Source organism: Sinocyclocheilus anshuiensis, unplaced genomic scaffold (genome assembly GCF_001515605.1).
Source record: "Sinocyclocheilus anshuiensis isolate Anshui unplaced genomic scaffold, SAMN03320099.WGS_v1.1 scaffold1609, whole genome shotgun sequence".
Taxonomy (NCBI): domain Eukaryota; kingdom Metazoa; phylum Chordata; class Actinopteri; order Cypriniformes; family Cyprinidae; genus Sinocyclocheilus; species Sinocyclocheilus anshuiensis.
In genome coordinates this window covers 21,783-35,585 of record NW_015540958.1, presented here as the reverse complement: position 1 = coordinate 35,585, position 13,803 = coordinate 21,783, and the positions used below count along the sequence as shown (strand labels likewise).

The window sequence follows — 13,803 nt, the reverse complement described above, 5'->3', positions numbered from 1 at the left end:
CAAGACTCAAACCCACAACCTTTGGGTTATGAGTCCGACTCTCTAACCATTAGGCCACGACTTTTACAGCTTTCAGTTTTCCTGGAGTTCTGAGCATATTTGCTGCTTTTTATATAACGTTTGCACAGATGCGTTATTGGATCATCAGAAATGATTGGGCAGAGACTGAATGAGCCAGAACCTGAACCATCATATATATAACCCCTTATGGGATCTGAGCATCTTATGTTGAGCGTGATTTACTCCTGCACCACGGTTCTGATGCCTGAAAGTTTCTAATTTGGGCTAATTTTGAATAAGTTCATGTAAGATATTGGTTTCCGATCATGCCATGAGTGACTTTTAAAAGATTTAGGCTTGTTTCATTGCACATCCTTGAGAGTTTTTATCAGTTATTTTTGTTGTGTTTCATGAAGTTAAAGTATTATGTTTAAATCCAGTATTCAATTTGTGCCAATATACCTACCCCAAACCAAAACAAGGCCTTAATCGCTTTTCTTGTTGAAGGATGGGTCAAACTGTGGTTCCACTAAAATTTTCAATTTGCTTTCTTTAATGCATTTGTTTTGATCCATTTATTCATTAATTGAGCCGTTAATTGTAACAGCTCATTTTGGAGGTTAATGACGCTGCCTGACAGATACAATGAGCTGAAAAAAAGCTCAATTACAGAGTCATTATTGGCTCACAGTTTTTACACTGGCTTCGTAGCAGGTTTATTCTGCCTGATGTGTTTTATTAGCCTGTTTTACACTGATGGCTTTAAATCTGAGGTCAGCTACAAGACTCTAAAGTTTGAGGTTTGTGGGACGTTCAGGTAATGTAGCATGAAAGGAGTGTTGTAGTTAAATGTTCTCCTGTACATTCTTCTATGCTTATGCGTATTATTGTTGTTAATTAAGTTTGTTTTAGAATGCTTATGGTTTTGAGTGCAAGTTAAACATTATTCTCTAGTCTGTCTGTTCTGTTAGCTGATGTATAGCAGTGTATCTGCTTTCCATTTGTTGATCCTGTCTAGAATGTCTAACAAAGATTAGCAGTGGAGACAAATGCCACTGGGATCTTGACACTGTGGGGATTGGAAATATAATCCCTGTTTTGCATGTCGCTATCAGTTGAGTTATAATCCTACATTCTGTGCCGCCACGTGGGCCTTCCCAGAGACACAAATGCCCACTAGAGCCATCCACACTTGGTACATCTGAAGTTAGGGGAGTAATCAGGAAGAAAACCATCCTGGCTTTGCTCACTACACACTTTAAATAGAAGCTGACAGGTGTTATTGGGCAGTTTCTGCCAGTCACACCTTGTTCAATACATGTAAGGGTGTGTACTTTTACAAAAATAGTTTGTTTCCATACAGGAAACTCAAGTCATAATGCCCACTTGCTCAGATATTTGTTATCCTGAATTTGACGTCTTGTGCCGTGACAGTGTCACCATCCCCTGGTGCCAAATAACGGTCATCGACTGTTGGTTTCATTTCACTCATATTGATGCGATAAGTCAAGTCCTGCTTTTCCGTCAAGCTATTCACCTTTGCATTTTCTCATTAAATTTTTTTGGCTTATCTCATTTCAGTCAAGTGTTGGGTTTAGATGAGCTCAGTATTGCTGAATTTGTTATCTGATATTGCGTTAGGAACATTACAGTCACCCAAAAGAAGATACCCAAATCGGTCAGAATGCTCCAGTGGCCACAATTTTTGGCCTGCGAAAGAAGGACAAAATTAGCATGGAAATTGACTCAGTGTTTACCCAGCAACAAGATGTTTATTGTGAAAGATAAAATGTATTAAGAACAGCATTAAATGTGCATATTGCCTTTGAAGGAAGATATATAAAAAATAATTAAATATTCATGAAGGCGGATTGTACAAAATGTACAATATGCAGTTTTTCCCACAATGTACTGGCAAGTAATATCAGCCACAGTTTCCTTAGTACATTATTTTTTTAGAAGCATAATTATATCAAAAATACTACTCTCTATTAAACATGCATAATCAACTCGTGTAATAAGTAGGGATGCTCATTTTAACCAGTTAACCGACAGTAAGAATTTTGACCGATTAATCCAATCAGTTAAACGATTTAAAAAGTCATTAATTTAATTTTTTTCAGTAATTTATCAAAACATTTTAAAAGGTTTGCTGCATGGTTAAAAGAAGAAAACTCAGCAGACATTAACTAGTTTAGGAAAATATCCTTGCTAAGTGTTGAAGGAAAAATCATTTTTCAGCGTGGTGACAAAGCACTTAACCGAGTACTTCTTGAGGAATAAGTACATCGATACCTCTGTCCAAAAGGGAGGTATCCCAAAGGTGCCAGGCTGCTTGGAACATACAGGAGTCATCACGCAGCTGCTGAGGGAGGCCAGAGAAACCAATGGTAACTTAGCGGTGCTGTGGTTAGATTTGGTAAATGCATATGGCTCAATTCCCCATAAAGTTGTTAAGAGTGCCCTGCAGAGGCACCATGTTCCTGTAGGCATCACAAAGCTCATTATGGACCATTACAACGAGTTCCACCTGAGAGTTTCAACAGGGCCAGTTAAATCGGACTGGTGCAGGTTGGAGGTTGGTATCATCACAGGCTGCACTATTTCAGTCACCCTGTTTAGCCTGGCAATGAACATGTTAGTTAAATCTGCAGAGTGTCGAGGCCCAAAATCAAGATCTGGAATCCGCCAACCACCCATACAAACTTTTATGGATGATGATTACAATAGAGTCAGTACCAGGAGCCAGGTGGATACTGAAGGGGCTGGAGAGGCTGATGGGGTGGGCTAGGATGTCCTTTAAGCCTGCAAAGTCGAGATCTGTAATGCTAAAAAAGGGGAGAGTCTCTGAAAAATTCAGATTCTCAATAGAGAACATCCAAATCCCAACTATAACAGAACCCTGTTAAAAGTCTCGGGAAATTTTTCAATGCGACTCTCAAGGACAAAGCTGCAATAAGACACCTGGGAGGAGTGTGAGCAATGGATGCAGGAAGTTGACAGGAGTGGCCTTCCAGGGCGGTTTAAAGCTTGGGTCTATCAGCACGGCATATTACCAAGAATCCTCTGGCCACTGCTGCTATATGAGTTCCAAATTTCAACCGTTACCGAACTGGAGAGGGTAGTCAGCCGGTTCTTGCGAAGATGGCTTGGTTTACCTAGAAATATCAGTAGTATTGCACTGTATGGGAGGTCCTGTAAACTGAGACTCCCCTTGAAATCTATCGAGGAGGAGTTCAAGGTAATGCGAGTGAGAGAAGTGTTGCAGTACCGTGAATCCTCAGACTCAAAGGTTATTGGAGCAAGAGTGGCAGTAAAAACAGGAAGGAAGTGGAGAGCAGAAGCAGCAGCGGAAGGAGCTGAGGTGCGGCTGCGACACAAAGTGCTGGTGGGAGCAGTTGCTAAGGGAAGATCTGGCCTTGGAAGCTTTGAAGTGCCACGTTTTGATAAAGTAAATTATATTACATTTATTATTATTATATATTTTTAATGTTATTTTACACTTTTAATGTTTTATGTAACATCTAGCACGTTGTTACATTACAATTAATATTACACATTACTATTATTATTATTATTATTATTATCATTATATTGATTATTCCGTTATGCCATTTTATTTTTTCTATCGCATTTTAAATCATTCCATTGATTAAAATGTGCTTTGATTTCAGGCTGAAGAGGTTGCAAAACTTTAACCCCAAGCATAAACCTTAGTAATAGAGATGCTTGCCTTAGCAAACAGTGCTAACACTTCCATGGCTTGAGTTTCATGTATGGCTATTTTACGCTATTAGTGTTAAAGATGCAGTAGGAGATCTTGGAAAATGCTAACTTTAGCCTGATAGCACTGAAAGCGAACGTCCCACCCTCCCTGCAATCGCCGTCCAAATCCACGCCCCCTCAACGCATTTATGCTCACAGACCAGAATACCAGAGACAAGATTATTACAATAGGCTACATCAGCGGTTCCTAATTCCAGCCCATGTTCCGAAGTGAAGTAAACATCAACGGAGTTCCCCTGCTCAGGGATTAGGGAGCAATGAACACTGTGTAGGGATCATATCGATCGGAACACAGTTCATGCACGTAGCTCACTTCTAACGAGCTGGTTATCTGAATCGCGAGGACTGGAATTGGGAACCGCTGGGCTACATCATGTGTCATTCACCGGTGAGAAAACTTTAAAAGTACTACAATACCAGGAAGGAAGATCGGGTTGTTGATGTTTGTCTGCCATTCTCGCTCTGTCTGCATAGCGTGCGTGAATGCGCTGATGACGTATCCTGTCTGCGCGAACCGGATGCGCAGAGGTATGCTAATACATACGTTGACAGGCAGGTAGGAAAGCCAATTAAAACGCTCGGACCGAGGGATTTGATTGGATGAACATTTCTTGGTCCTACGCCTTCCACAGAATATATAAATACAGATAAATACATTTAGACCACTTAACTTAATGATTTCTATTGGTATGTGAAGAGACTTTCAACCAGCATAACAAAAAATGTTTCTGAAGACAATCACCCATTGCGCCTTTAATTAATGAGCTCTGTGTTCTGATAACAAGTACAGTATGTCACAGTGCCTCTCTGTCTCTCTTTGTGTCATGTCTGAGTCACCAAGCACCCTGCGGCTCTCGCTCTTTCTCCTTCCCCTGATGCCCTCTCTGCCTGGCCCTGTCCCTCCATTTCTCCCCTCACTCCAATCTATTGCCAAACTTCCTTCCTGTTGTCCTTTCCTGGCATGCGTTGTGCACCAGCGTGCCAATGTTGCACCATTTTCACTATCAGCACCAGCAACACTCGTGGAATGGGACAGGGAATGGAAATCCGTTACTATCGCTCTGCCCTCCTGGCATGCGTGGACAAGCTCCTGTCAAGTTTCCAACCTTTCTGCCAGCGTCCTTTTTCAAATCGGAAAGTGCAGCATATGTTATAAGTCAGGCTTTCGATGAGGAGCTACAGCAGGCCTGGCCATCAGAGCCGAGATTGGTTAGCTTAGACATTGCCTCCTATAAAAAAGCTGAGCTGTTTTACAGGGTTTATATTTTCAGTTTCATTTTGTGTTGACGTGAGATTGCATTTGGTATTTTATGACCGTTCTGGGATGTAGGAGTTCTGCTCAGGAGTAAATGGTTAGGGCTCATGGTTAGGGTCGTGGGTGTTTCCGACCATCGTTGAACAAGGGGTTGGTTGTATATTTTTGTGTGGTGGGAGTGATGCAAGCATACATTTCGAGATAACTCATGCTGACAACAACGCATTATGGGAATTCATCAAGATGGAGATGCTTATTTCTTGTATTATCCGCTTTATTGGTTGCTCTGAGGTGCCTTTTTTTATCCTTTTTATATGCCTTTATATATATATATATATATATATATATTAGTGCTGTCAATCGATGAAAAAGATTAACACATTTTTTTTTAATTAATCCCACCTAATATTAATTTTGTTTTAAATTTTAGATTAATCCCACCTAATATTAAAGTTTTTAAATATACTTTTATTTTGCAATATCCTGTGTATCCTCGCTCATAGCTCCTCTGGAAGCCTCCTCACTCCTCATTCCTCGCATCCTCGTGGTGCAATTAGAGAATTGAGATGTCCTTCAAGATGGCTGAGTTTGATCGGTTTCCGGGTCACATGCTCGAGGACGGAGGAGCGAGGAAATGAGGAAGCATCAATTTGAGTATTGAGAAGCACCCACTGTTTTTTAATATTCGTATTTACAACATTATAAACAGTTTTCTCTCACTTTCGCTAACTGTTGTACTGTAAACAAACGTGCAAGACTAACATATCTCACAGGCGCATATGCGACGCATACGTCCTATGTCATCCGTCCAGAACGGCTTGCACGTATGACAGTTAGCAGAAGTGAGAGAAAAGTGTTTATAACGTTATAAATATGGATATTTTTTAGTGCTGTCAATCGTTTAAAAAAACACCTAATTAATAGCACATTTTTTTCTGAAATTAATTGCGATTAATCACGATTATTTGAAATTAATCCCACCTAACATTAAAGTTTTTAAATATACTTTTATATATTGCAATAATTTTACATTCAATCTTCAAATTAACGTACAAAAACATAAAGACAGTATATTTTGAATATTTGTTTAATGGCATATTTTTTATGACTGAAAACCAGTATCACTGATACAATACTACTGATATCTCTATAAAATTGTTTTTCCTCGTAATATTTAAACTTTGACTAGCCATTCAACATTACAGTATAATTAAGAGCTATCAATTTTAACATTTATTTGACTTTAAAAAATAACTTCTAATTTAAGTGAACTTAAAACAGTCTTCACATAAACCCATTATAATCAATGTCATATTTACCTGAGGCCTTCTGCAGAAATATATAGAAAGTAAATAAAGTTATCAAACATGAAATTCTAAATTAAATATAGATGAATCCTTAAAGCTATAAAAGTTATTGATTTCCCCTTTTTTCTTTTCTTTTTCCCCTTTGATTAACAGACATCACAGCAGCTGGTTATTAGGTTATTTGGCTGCTATTTCTTTAAGAGATACCGCTGCTGAACATGACTCGGATCTGACACGCATCGTATTTTCTCTCAAATCTCTTTAGCTTTTCTGACCCACTTCAGGTCTTAAAGTCTCTACTAATGAACTGACGAGTTGAATCAGGTGTGTTAGATGAGGGAGACACTGCTGGGCTGCTCCAGGACAGTTTGGAAAACCATTTCAGGTTTGTCACTCATATAAAACACAATACATGCATGCACAGTTTTAAGGCAGCTTTAATCGCCTTTTTGGTAACTTCATGGCTTAACTGACCTCGACATTGCATGCACGTAGTACATACAGGGTAATACAAGGTACAGCGTGCGTCGGTGCAATTGAAGAGCGCGCACTGCAAGCACAGTGCCATTTCCGTGCTCGTTTGACTCGTGCCTGCTGCTTAAGTGAAGTTGGAGCGCACGTCTGAAACGTCTCCTGTTTGATGTGGTCGTAAAGGCATTCTGCGAAAAAAAGGGACCGAAACAGCAGTTTTGAGTGGGGTGGCCAACCCTGGCCCCGCCCCCGGCGTTAATTGTTAAAAATTTTTTTAACGTGTTAAAATGAAAAACATTAATCGCATGTGTTAACGTGCTAATTTTGACAGCACTAACATATATATTTAAATAATGACTTAGTAAAAGTTAATAGCAACTGTTCATTAGCTGCTAAAGGAATAGTTTAACTAAAAAAAATAGCACACACTCAGACATTCATGTACATAAATATGTATATGCAAAAGTTCAGACCACTTATTTGCGTGCCGACATGGTTGACAGCTTAAAGCACAATCACAGTTTTAGACTAAATGTAATACCGTATAAGACGTCCATTCGAACTGAAATCATAAATCTAGGCAATGTGCTGCCGGTTTCAGAGCAAAATCGAAATGGAGAAAAGCACCCATCTGTCCCTCTCTTCAGTATCTCTCCTCAATTATCATATAAGTCCAAACCTTTTCCTGGTAACGGTTTAACTTCTGCCATATTGTTTCATGTCCCATTAAAATCCTTAATAGGAACCGCACATGAACCTAGAGTCTTCTGCTCTTTTGTCTTGTCCCTACAGGGTTTTAGCTTTTGTCAGCCTCTCTGTCAGCTCTTTTATCAGGACAGATATTCAGGCATCATGATGGACTGTTATCTCACTCTCATCCTATCTGACTATACAAAAACCAAGACACTCCTCACCTCTCAAGATAAAGTATGAATGGTGTCATGATGATTTACAATTCACTCTTTAATGAGAGACATCCATCAATTTAGCGGAGTGTGTCGAGCTCTGTTTTTAGCCATTAATCTGTCTACTCAAGACATCAAAATTGAATCGGTTTACTTAAATTCACATTCCTGGTCTAATTGTGATTGAAAAGGGATAGATTTTTATTCAACTGTGTTGGCAAACATATCTGTATGCTGGTGGCCTAAAAACCAAATCACCATATGCAAAATAGTGAGTCAGAGCTTCTGTGATGTACCAGAAGAGGCCAACTGAATCAGATTAGAGATTACTTTCAAGAAAAAACAGGTCAGGAATGTTAAAAATGTATTTTAGTTTCTTGCTTTAACAGTGATTGTTTTTAATGGAAATTGAAAGATCACACCTAAAATGGGTTTCACAGGTGGAAGACATTAGCCTTGTTAGAACAGTTATATGTATTTAGAACAGGTGCCTTCATGCCAAACATGATGGGAAATCTTTAAAAACACAAAAGGTGTGATTTTAATATTGAGTAGTTATGTGGGACATTCAGAGTAAATGCTTTGCTTGCATGGTCAAGCACACCAGGACTGAGAGGTCCAGTACTTCTTGCAGCTGTCTGTGAAGATGCTAAATTTTGTAATATACATATCAAAGAGTCTGGCATCAACACTTAACCCAGTGCAGTTCATTAGAAGTGAGTCATGAATCTATGTGCCTGCACACTAGTGGTCGACTGATATATCGCCATAAGTTTTTTCTGTTTGGCCGATAATCTTGCAAACATAGTCAAATCCAGCTGTGAGATCTTGTGAAGTGTTCATTTGTATCCTGCATGATCGCGTGTTCTCTGTGTGACGGTCGGTCCGTGTGAATTGAATGTGGACAGGAGGAGAGTTCTGCTTCACTGGAGATGCGCGATCGATAAACTTTAAACTCATGATTTCAAATTATGCTGCGCTTCATGCTTTTGCCCAATGTCATACTCATGTCATTTTCACTGTGTGCTGATGAGTGTAAAATGAGTGTTACCTTGGCTTTATTTGAAAAAATATAATTCCCAAATCCCAATGCACACAAACTTCCCAGATGAGTGCCCTGTTGGTTACAGTGTTTACTTCCTTTTTAATTATATTTTTATTAAATATTTATTTATTTGTTAAAAATACTTTGTCGTTTAAAGTATAAATGTTTATTTTACACATTTATTTTTTAATCCATTTCCAAATGATTAAAAATTTCTTAAATATTAATTAAAATAAATAAAATTATATCTGCTTTACATCAGCCATCGCCCACCCTGCTTTCCAAGATATCAGCATCGGCAGTCAAAAAAACAATTTCGGTCGACCACTACTGCACACACAAGCACATAAAAAGTATGTATGTGTGTACCATGAGAGCAGGCCCGCACAGAGTTTGCATCTGCAAAACTCCACAGATTTCCATAGAATTGGAGCACCCATCATTCATGAAGTCCTACGCGTCAGTGCCCCATGTATACACTTCAGTTGTGGCTGAAATAGGCGCCAAATTTGATAGTTATTTCGGTCAAAATACCACAGAATGTTTACAGAGATCTATCTTGGTATCCTACTTGCAGCACACTGCTATTACTCAAACTGCTTTTTGCTTTCATTGACTTGTTTTCTGTATTTTTACTTCATTTCAGGCAATCTTCACACTGTTGTTGGGGCCCTTCACCTTTTTCAGTGCGCAGAAGACCAAATACCTCCAGATCCTTACCTCTCTAATGAGATGGATTGGTAAGTTGTTTACTATTTTTTTTTATTTGTTTTGGTTTGGGTTTTTTTTATTTGTTTTTTGTTTGGTTTTGGGTTTTTTTTATTTGTTTTTTGTTTGGTTTTGTTTTTGTTTTGATTGTTTTTTTTGTTTGGGTTTGGTTTGTTTGGTTTTAGTTTTTTAATAAATTTTTTGTTGGTTTTAATTTATTTTAAGGTTTTGTTTTAAATTTTGATATATGGGTGATATTTATTTTTTTATATTTATTTATTTAATTTTAGTTGTTTTTATTTTAGATTTTCATAATAATGGTTTGCAACACAACATAGCCTAAAACAAAATCTGCTCTAGTATTCAAGATTTACCTTAGGGAGAAAATAAATGATGGTGGTTTGTTAATGTAAGTGTCTGTGAGTAAGATCTGTACAGGATAAGTGCATTAAGTTTTTTTTTTTTTTAATTTCCCCATTAACCTTTTTTATTTACTTACTATATGCCTCTTAAAGGTACGGCATCATGGTTAGTACTAGAGATGCACCGATCGATCGGCCAGGGATCGGAATCGGAATTGGCCGATTTTCCTCATGATCGGCCCGGATCGGTGATCGGTCGGTCAGTCTCACTTCTTTCCGATTTCGAGCCGATCCGTTTTGTTACCAGCGGCACAGGCAATAACATCAGCCGCACATTCTTGCTCTCTTCTCTCCGACGACCCCTTCTCTGTCACACAGGTCTCATTCGCTCCGGTTAAATAGTGCTTGTATTGCGCATTATTTTAGTCATTCCCGCTGGTTTCACGCTTATACCAAACGCGCACGCACCACTACTGATTTATATTAGCACACAATCCGCGCTCAGTCTCAAACAGCTTGTGAGCCACAAATATAAAAAAGAGTGGCTAACTGCGCTAAAAACGTTCAAATGCATACAAAATTATCATAGCTCTCTTTATTCTATTGCATTTATTTGTGCTGTTGTTTGCCATTTTTTTATTTGTTCTTATTTTATTACTGACTTTTTACTTGTGTTTTTTTATGAAAATAAAACTTTGCGTTGAAAAAAAGTAGATTTTTGTTTGTATATGCTGTCAATTATAGTTCTTAGAAAGAAAATCAGCAAAAATCGGTATCGGCAGATCACACTAACGAAAAATCGGAAAATGGAATCGGCCAAGAAAATTTAAATCGGTGCATCTCTAGTTAGTACATTGTTCCCCTCCTCTGCAGTGTAGCCAGGGTCTGTCAGTCATAAATGCGTCCCGCTTCATGTCTCCGCCTTCTGTCTCCCTCATACTTCAGCCTGACAGGCTAGACAGGCCGTCTCAGGCGTGATTGGGCAGTCACTTACCAGACGACAGGCCCAAAATAAAACCGCCCATCCTCACCCGCCGCAAAAATCACAGCCACCAAAAATCGTGGCTTCTGCTCCCATGTGCACGCAGTGGTGAATGAACCTGTAAAACGTACAAAAAACATGCATTCTTGGGCGCACATTCGCAGTGCTTATAGACCTTTAAAGAAACAAGCATGCACCCTTTTGCTCACCTTTCTCTGCTCTTCGTGTCATTAATTCACAATGAGATGTGAATGAGTCATTGGCTGTTTGATACGTTTCCTAATTGCTCCACGGGCATTAAGAAGGCAAAAAATGGAGGCAGTTGTTCTAGCTGTGTAGGTTTCAGTAATGCTGAGTGGTGGAAAGTGGTGTTTTGCAGCATTGTGTAGCAATTACTCAAAATGTATGTATCAAGAAACGTATAGACAAAGTACAGAAATCTGCTGATTAGCATGTGCGCCCATATTTCTGCCATCTGTGTTTTAATTCACTGCCAATTTAAGGGCACTATAACCTGAGGGGTGAAGTAGCTCATCCTGCTTGCTTCAGCAACATATACTGCTGAATGCAGGTGATGAACTTCACAGCAGTGCTGTTATTTCTCAGACTGTTTATCCAGAATGGATTCTTGCTGTATTAGCCGTGTGAATCAATATGGGGTCATTTGCATCATGTATGTATTATGTATGCTTCCACTCGATTGTGAAAGACATGACTGGTCTAGCTGGCCGCTGTTTGCTTTGTATTGCAGTTTTTTTTTCTTTTTGTGGTAATACATCATGGTGCCCTGCAGCAAAGTGGCCATTTTTATGTATGTGTGCTGCCCTTATCTTTCTCTGTTGCTGTTTTTTTCCTTCCTCTATTCTGAATCTCCAGAGAGCTGAAGTAATTATTTGATAATGCATTCTTCTCATTTTTAGTCTAGAGTATGATTTAGAGCCATTCAGATCTAGAACTGCGAGTCCTTATTAAAGTATTAAAATGTCTGAAATTCACTTTTCAAACACTTTTCAAATCAAAATCTTTTTTTTTTTAAATCCTTAAATATCTTGCGTACAACTCACTTTACTTTAATTGTCATCAAAATTATTGCATTTTATCATTATTAAAATTAGGGATGCTCTGTTGTATCGGCCACCAATATTTATCGGCTGATTTTTCCTCAATTTACAACCATCGGCATATCGGCTATATAATGGAAAAGGCCGATATAACAAACCGATGGTTTATGTGCAGGTGTTTTTGAACTTTGCTGATTTAAAACATGATCAAAATACTATCTATTTTGATGCCAACATTTCAAATAAGAGAGGAAGTGACAAATATCGGAATCGGCCAATAAATGTTTGTTAAAATCGGTATCGTTATCGGCCCCAAAAAATCCTATCGGTGCATCCCTAATTAAAATAATTTCATGTTACACAGTATTAATCACCATACAATTCATTTAATACGAATTATTACTTTTAAAGCTTCACTGTTAGTGCTGTTATATTATTAATTTAGTGAATTACTATTCCAATATTAATGTCTATATTAATGTTAAAATGTACTTTTTCATCTTAAAGTTGCAAAATTGGTCTTAATTCAAGTATCAAATTATGTCAAACAATTGTAAAAACTTTTTTTTTTTTTTTTTTACATTTTTAATGTTTAAAATAATCAGTTGATTTTTACAAAGTTATTCAGATATTCTGCAGTGGTACTTGCTTTACAGATTGTTTTCCAGTTGTGCTTATTAATCATTCTCCCAAGCAGGACCAAATTGATTCACAGGCAAAACAAATAAACAAGCCAAAAAAAAAAATAAAACAAATGAAAATCTTGTCTAAGCTTTAGATTGGATTGAATTTTTAATGTGATCCAGCAATAGTCAGTGGTTTTAGTTCCTTTTGAATTGCTACTATTAACAAACGCTTGGCCATTTAATATGCAGAGTGATCCATAAACGATCTCAATTTCTAATTAGTATTAAAAAAACAGCCTAATCTGTGTTAATGAAACTTACTGTACCACAGATTGAGGCACTGGTATTTATCCCTGAGGAGAAAAACAGATAGCCAAATCTAATATAAAGCATGATATTAGTTTGTAGTATTTTTCCGCAGAGACATTATTATGACAAACATTTGGATTGAATATAAAGTGGCTTTTTTATTTTGTAAACAGTCTTGAAATTGTTACAAGAAAATCAGTGTTTATTTATTACTCGGCTCTCTAGAATACTTGATTCTGATTGGTCAATCACTGCATTCGGCGGACAAACTTTTTTTGTATGATGATGCTAAACTATATATTTGACTTGTCCCTTGCAAATAAATTCCTACATATCGGTGCTAGTTTCATGTCTCTTGTATCACTCCACAGCTTCTTTTTATCCCACGTAATACAATAATTTGATCTCAAATCAATATTTTATGTCCATTTAATTTATTTTGTAAGTAGTCTAGTAATAACATGGAGAATATACTCAAGCAGTCATCCCAAAATAAACCCCTTCCAAGTGATACAAGACCCTTGTCATCCTTTTAGGCTTTATTTTGACCTGCTGACTGAACTTTCATCCATTAAGTAGTAACCATATTATTTCATACCAAAACCCAAGCTGTCAAAATTACCTCAACACTCAACATTTTTCCCCTTTTATTGATTAAAAGGGTCATATGATGCGATTTCAAGTTTTCCTTTCTCTTTGGAGTGTTACAAGCTGTTCGTGAATAGATAAGATCCCTAAAGTTGCAAAGACTAAAGTCTCAAACCCAAAGAGATATTCTTTATAAAAGTTAAGAGTGGTCCACACCCTCCTAAAACGCCTCGTTCAAACACGCCCCCCACATGTCTACGTCACTGTGTGGAAAAATTTGCATAACGCCGCCCAAATGTTCACGCAAAGAAAGAAGGCGTAACTTTATTGTTGCTGCCACCGCCACCGCCATGTTGTGAAGACGGTGTTTCGTTGTGAAAGCGAAACTACTTTGTTTG

At 37.9% G+C, this 13,803-nt stretch overlaps 1 protein-coding gene across 1 annotated transcript in view; it reads left to right on the top strand.

The window, feature by feature from the left end:
• The window catches only part of LOC107689989 (transmembrane protein 104), a 54,952-nt gene that overhangs the window by 30,794 nt on the left and 10,355 nt on the right, over nt 1–13,803 (top strand). Inside the window, exon 9 of the mRNA XM_016488209.1 lies at nt 9,416–9,509. Coding sequence (XP_016343695.1) covers nt 9,416–9,509 — 94 coding nt within the window. The remainder of the gene's footprint in view (nt 1–9,415; nt 9,510–13,803) is intronic.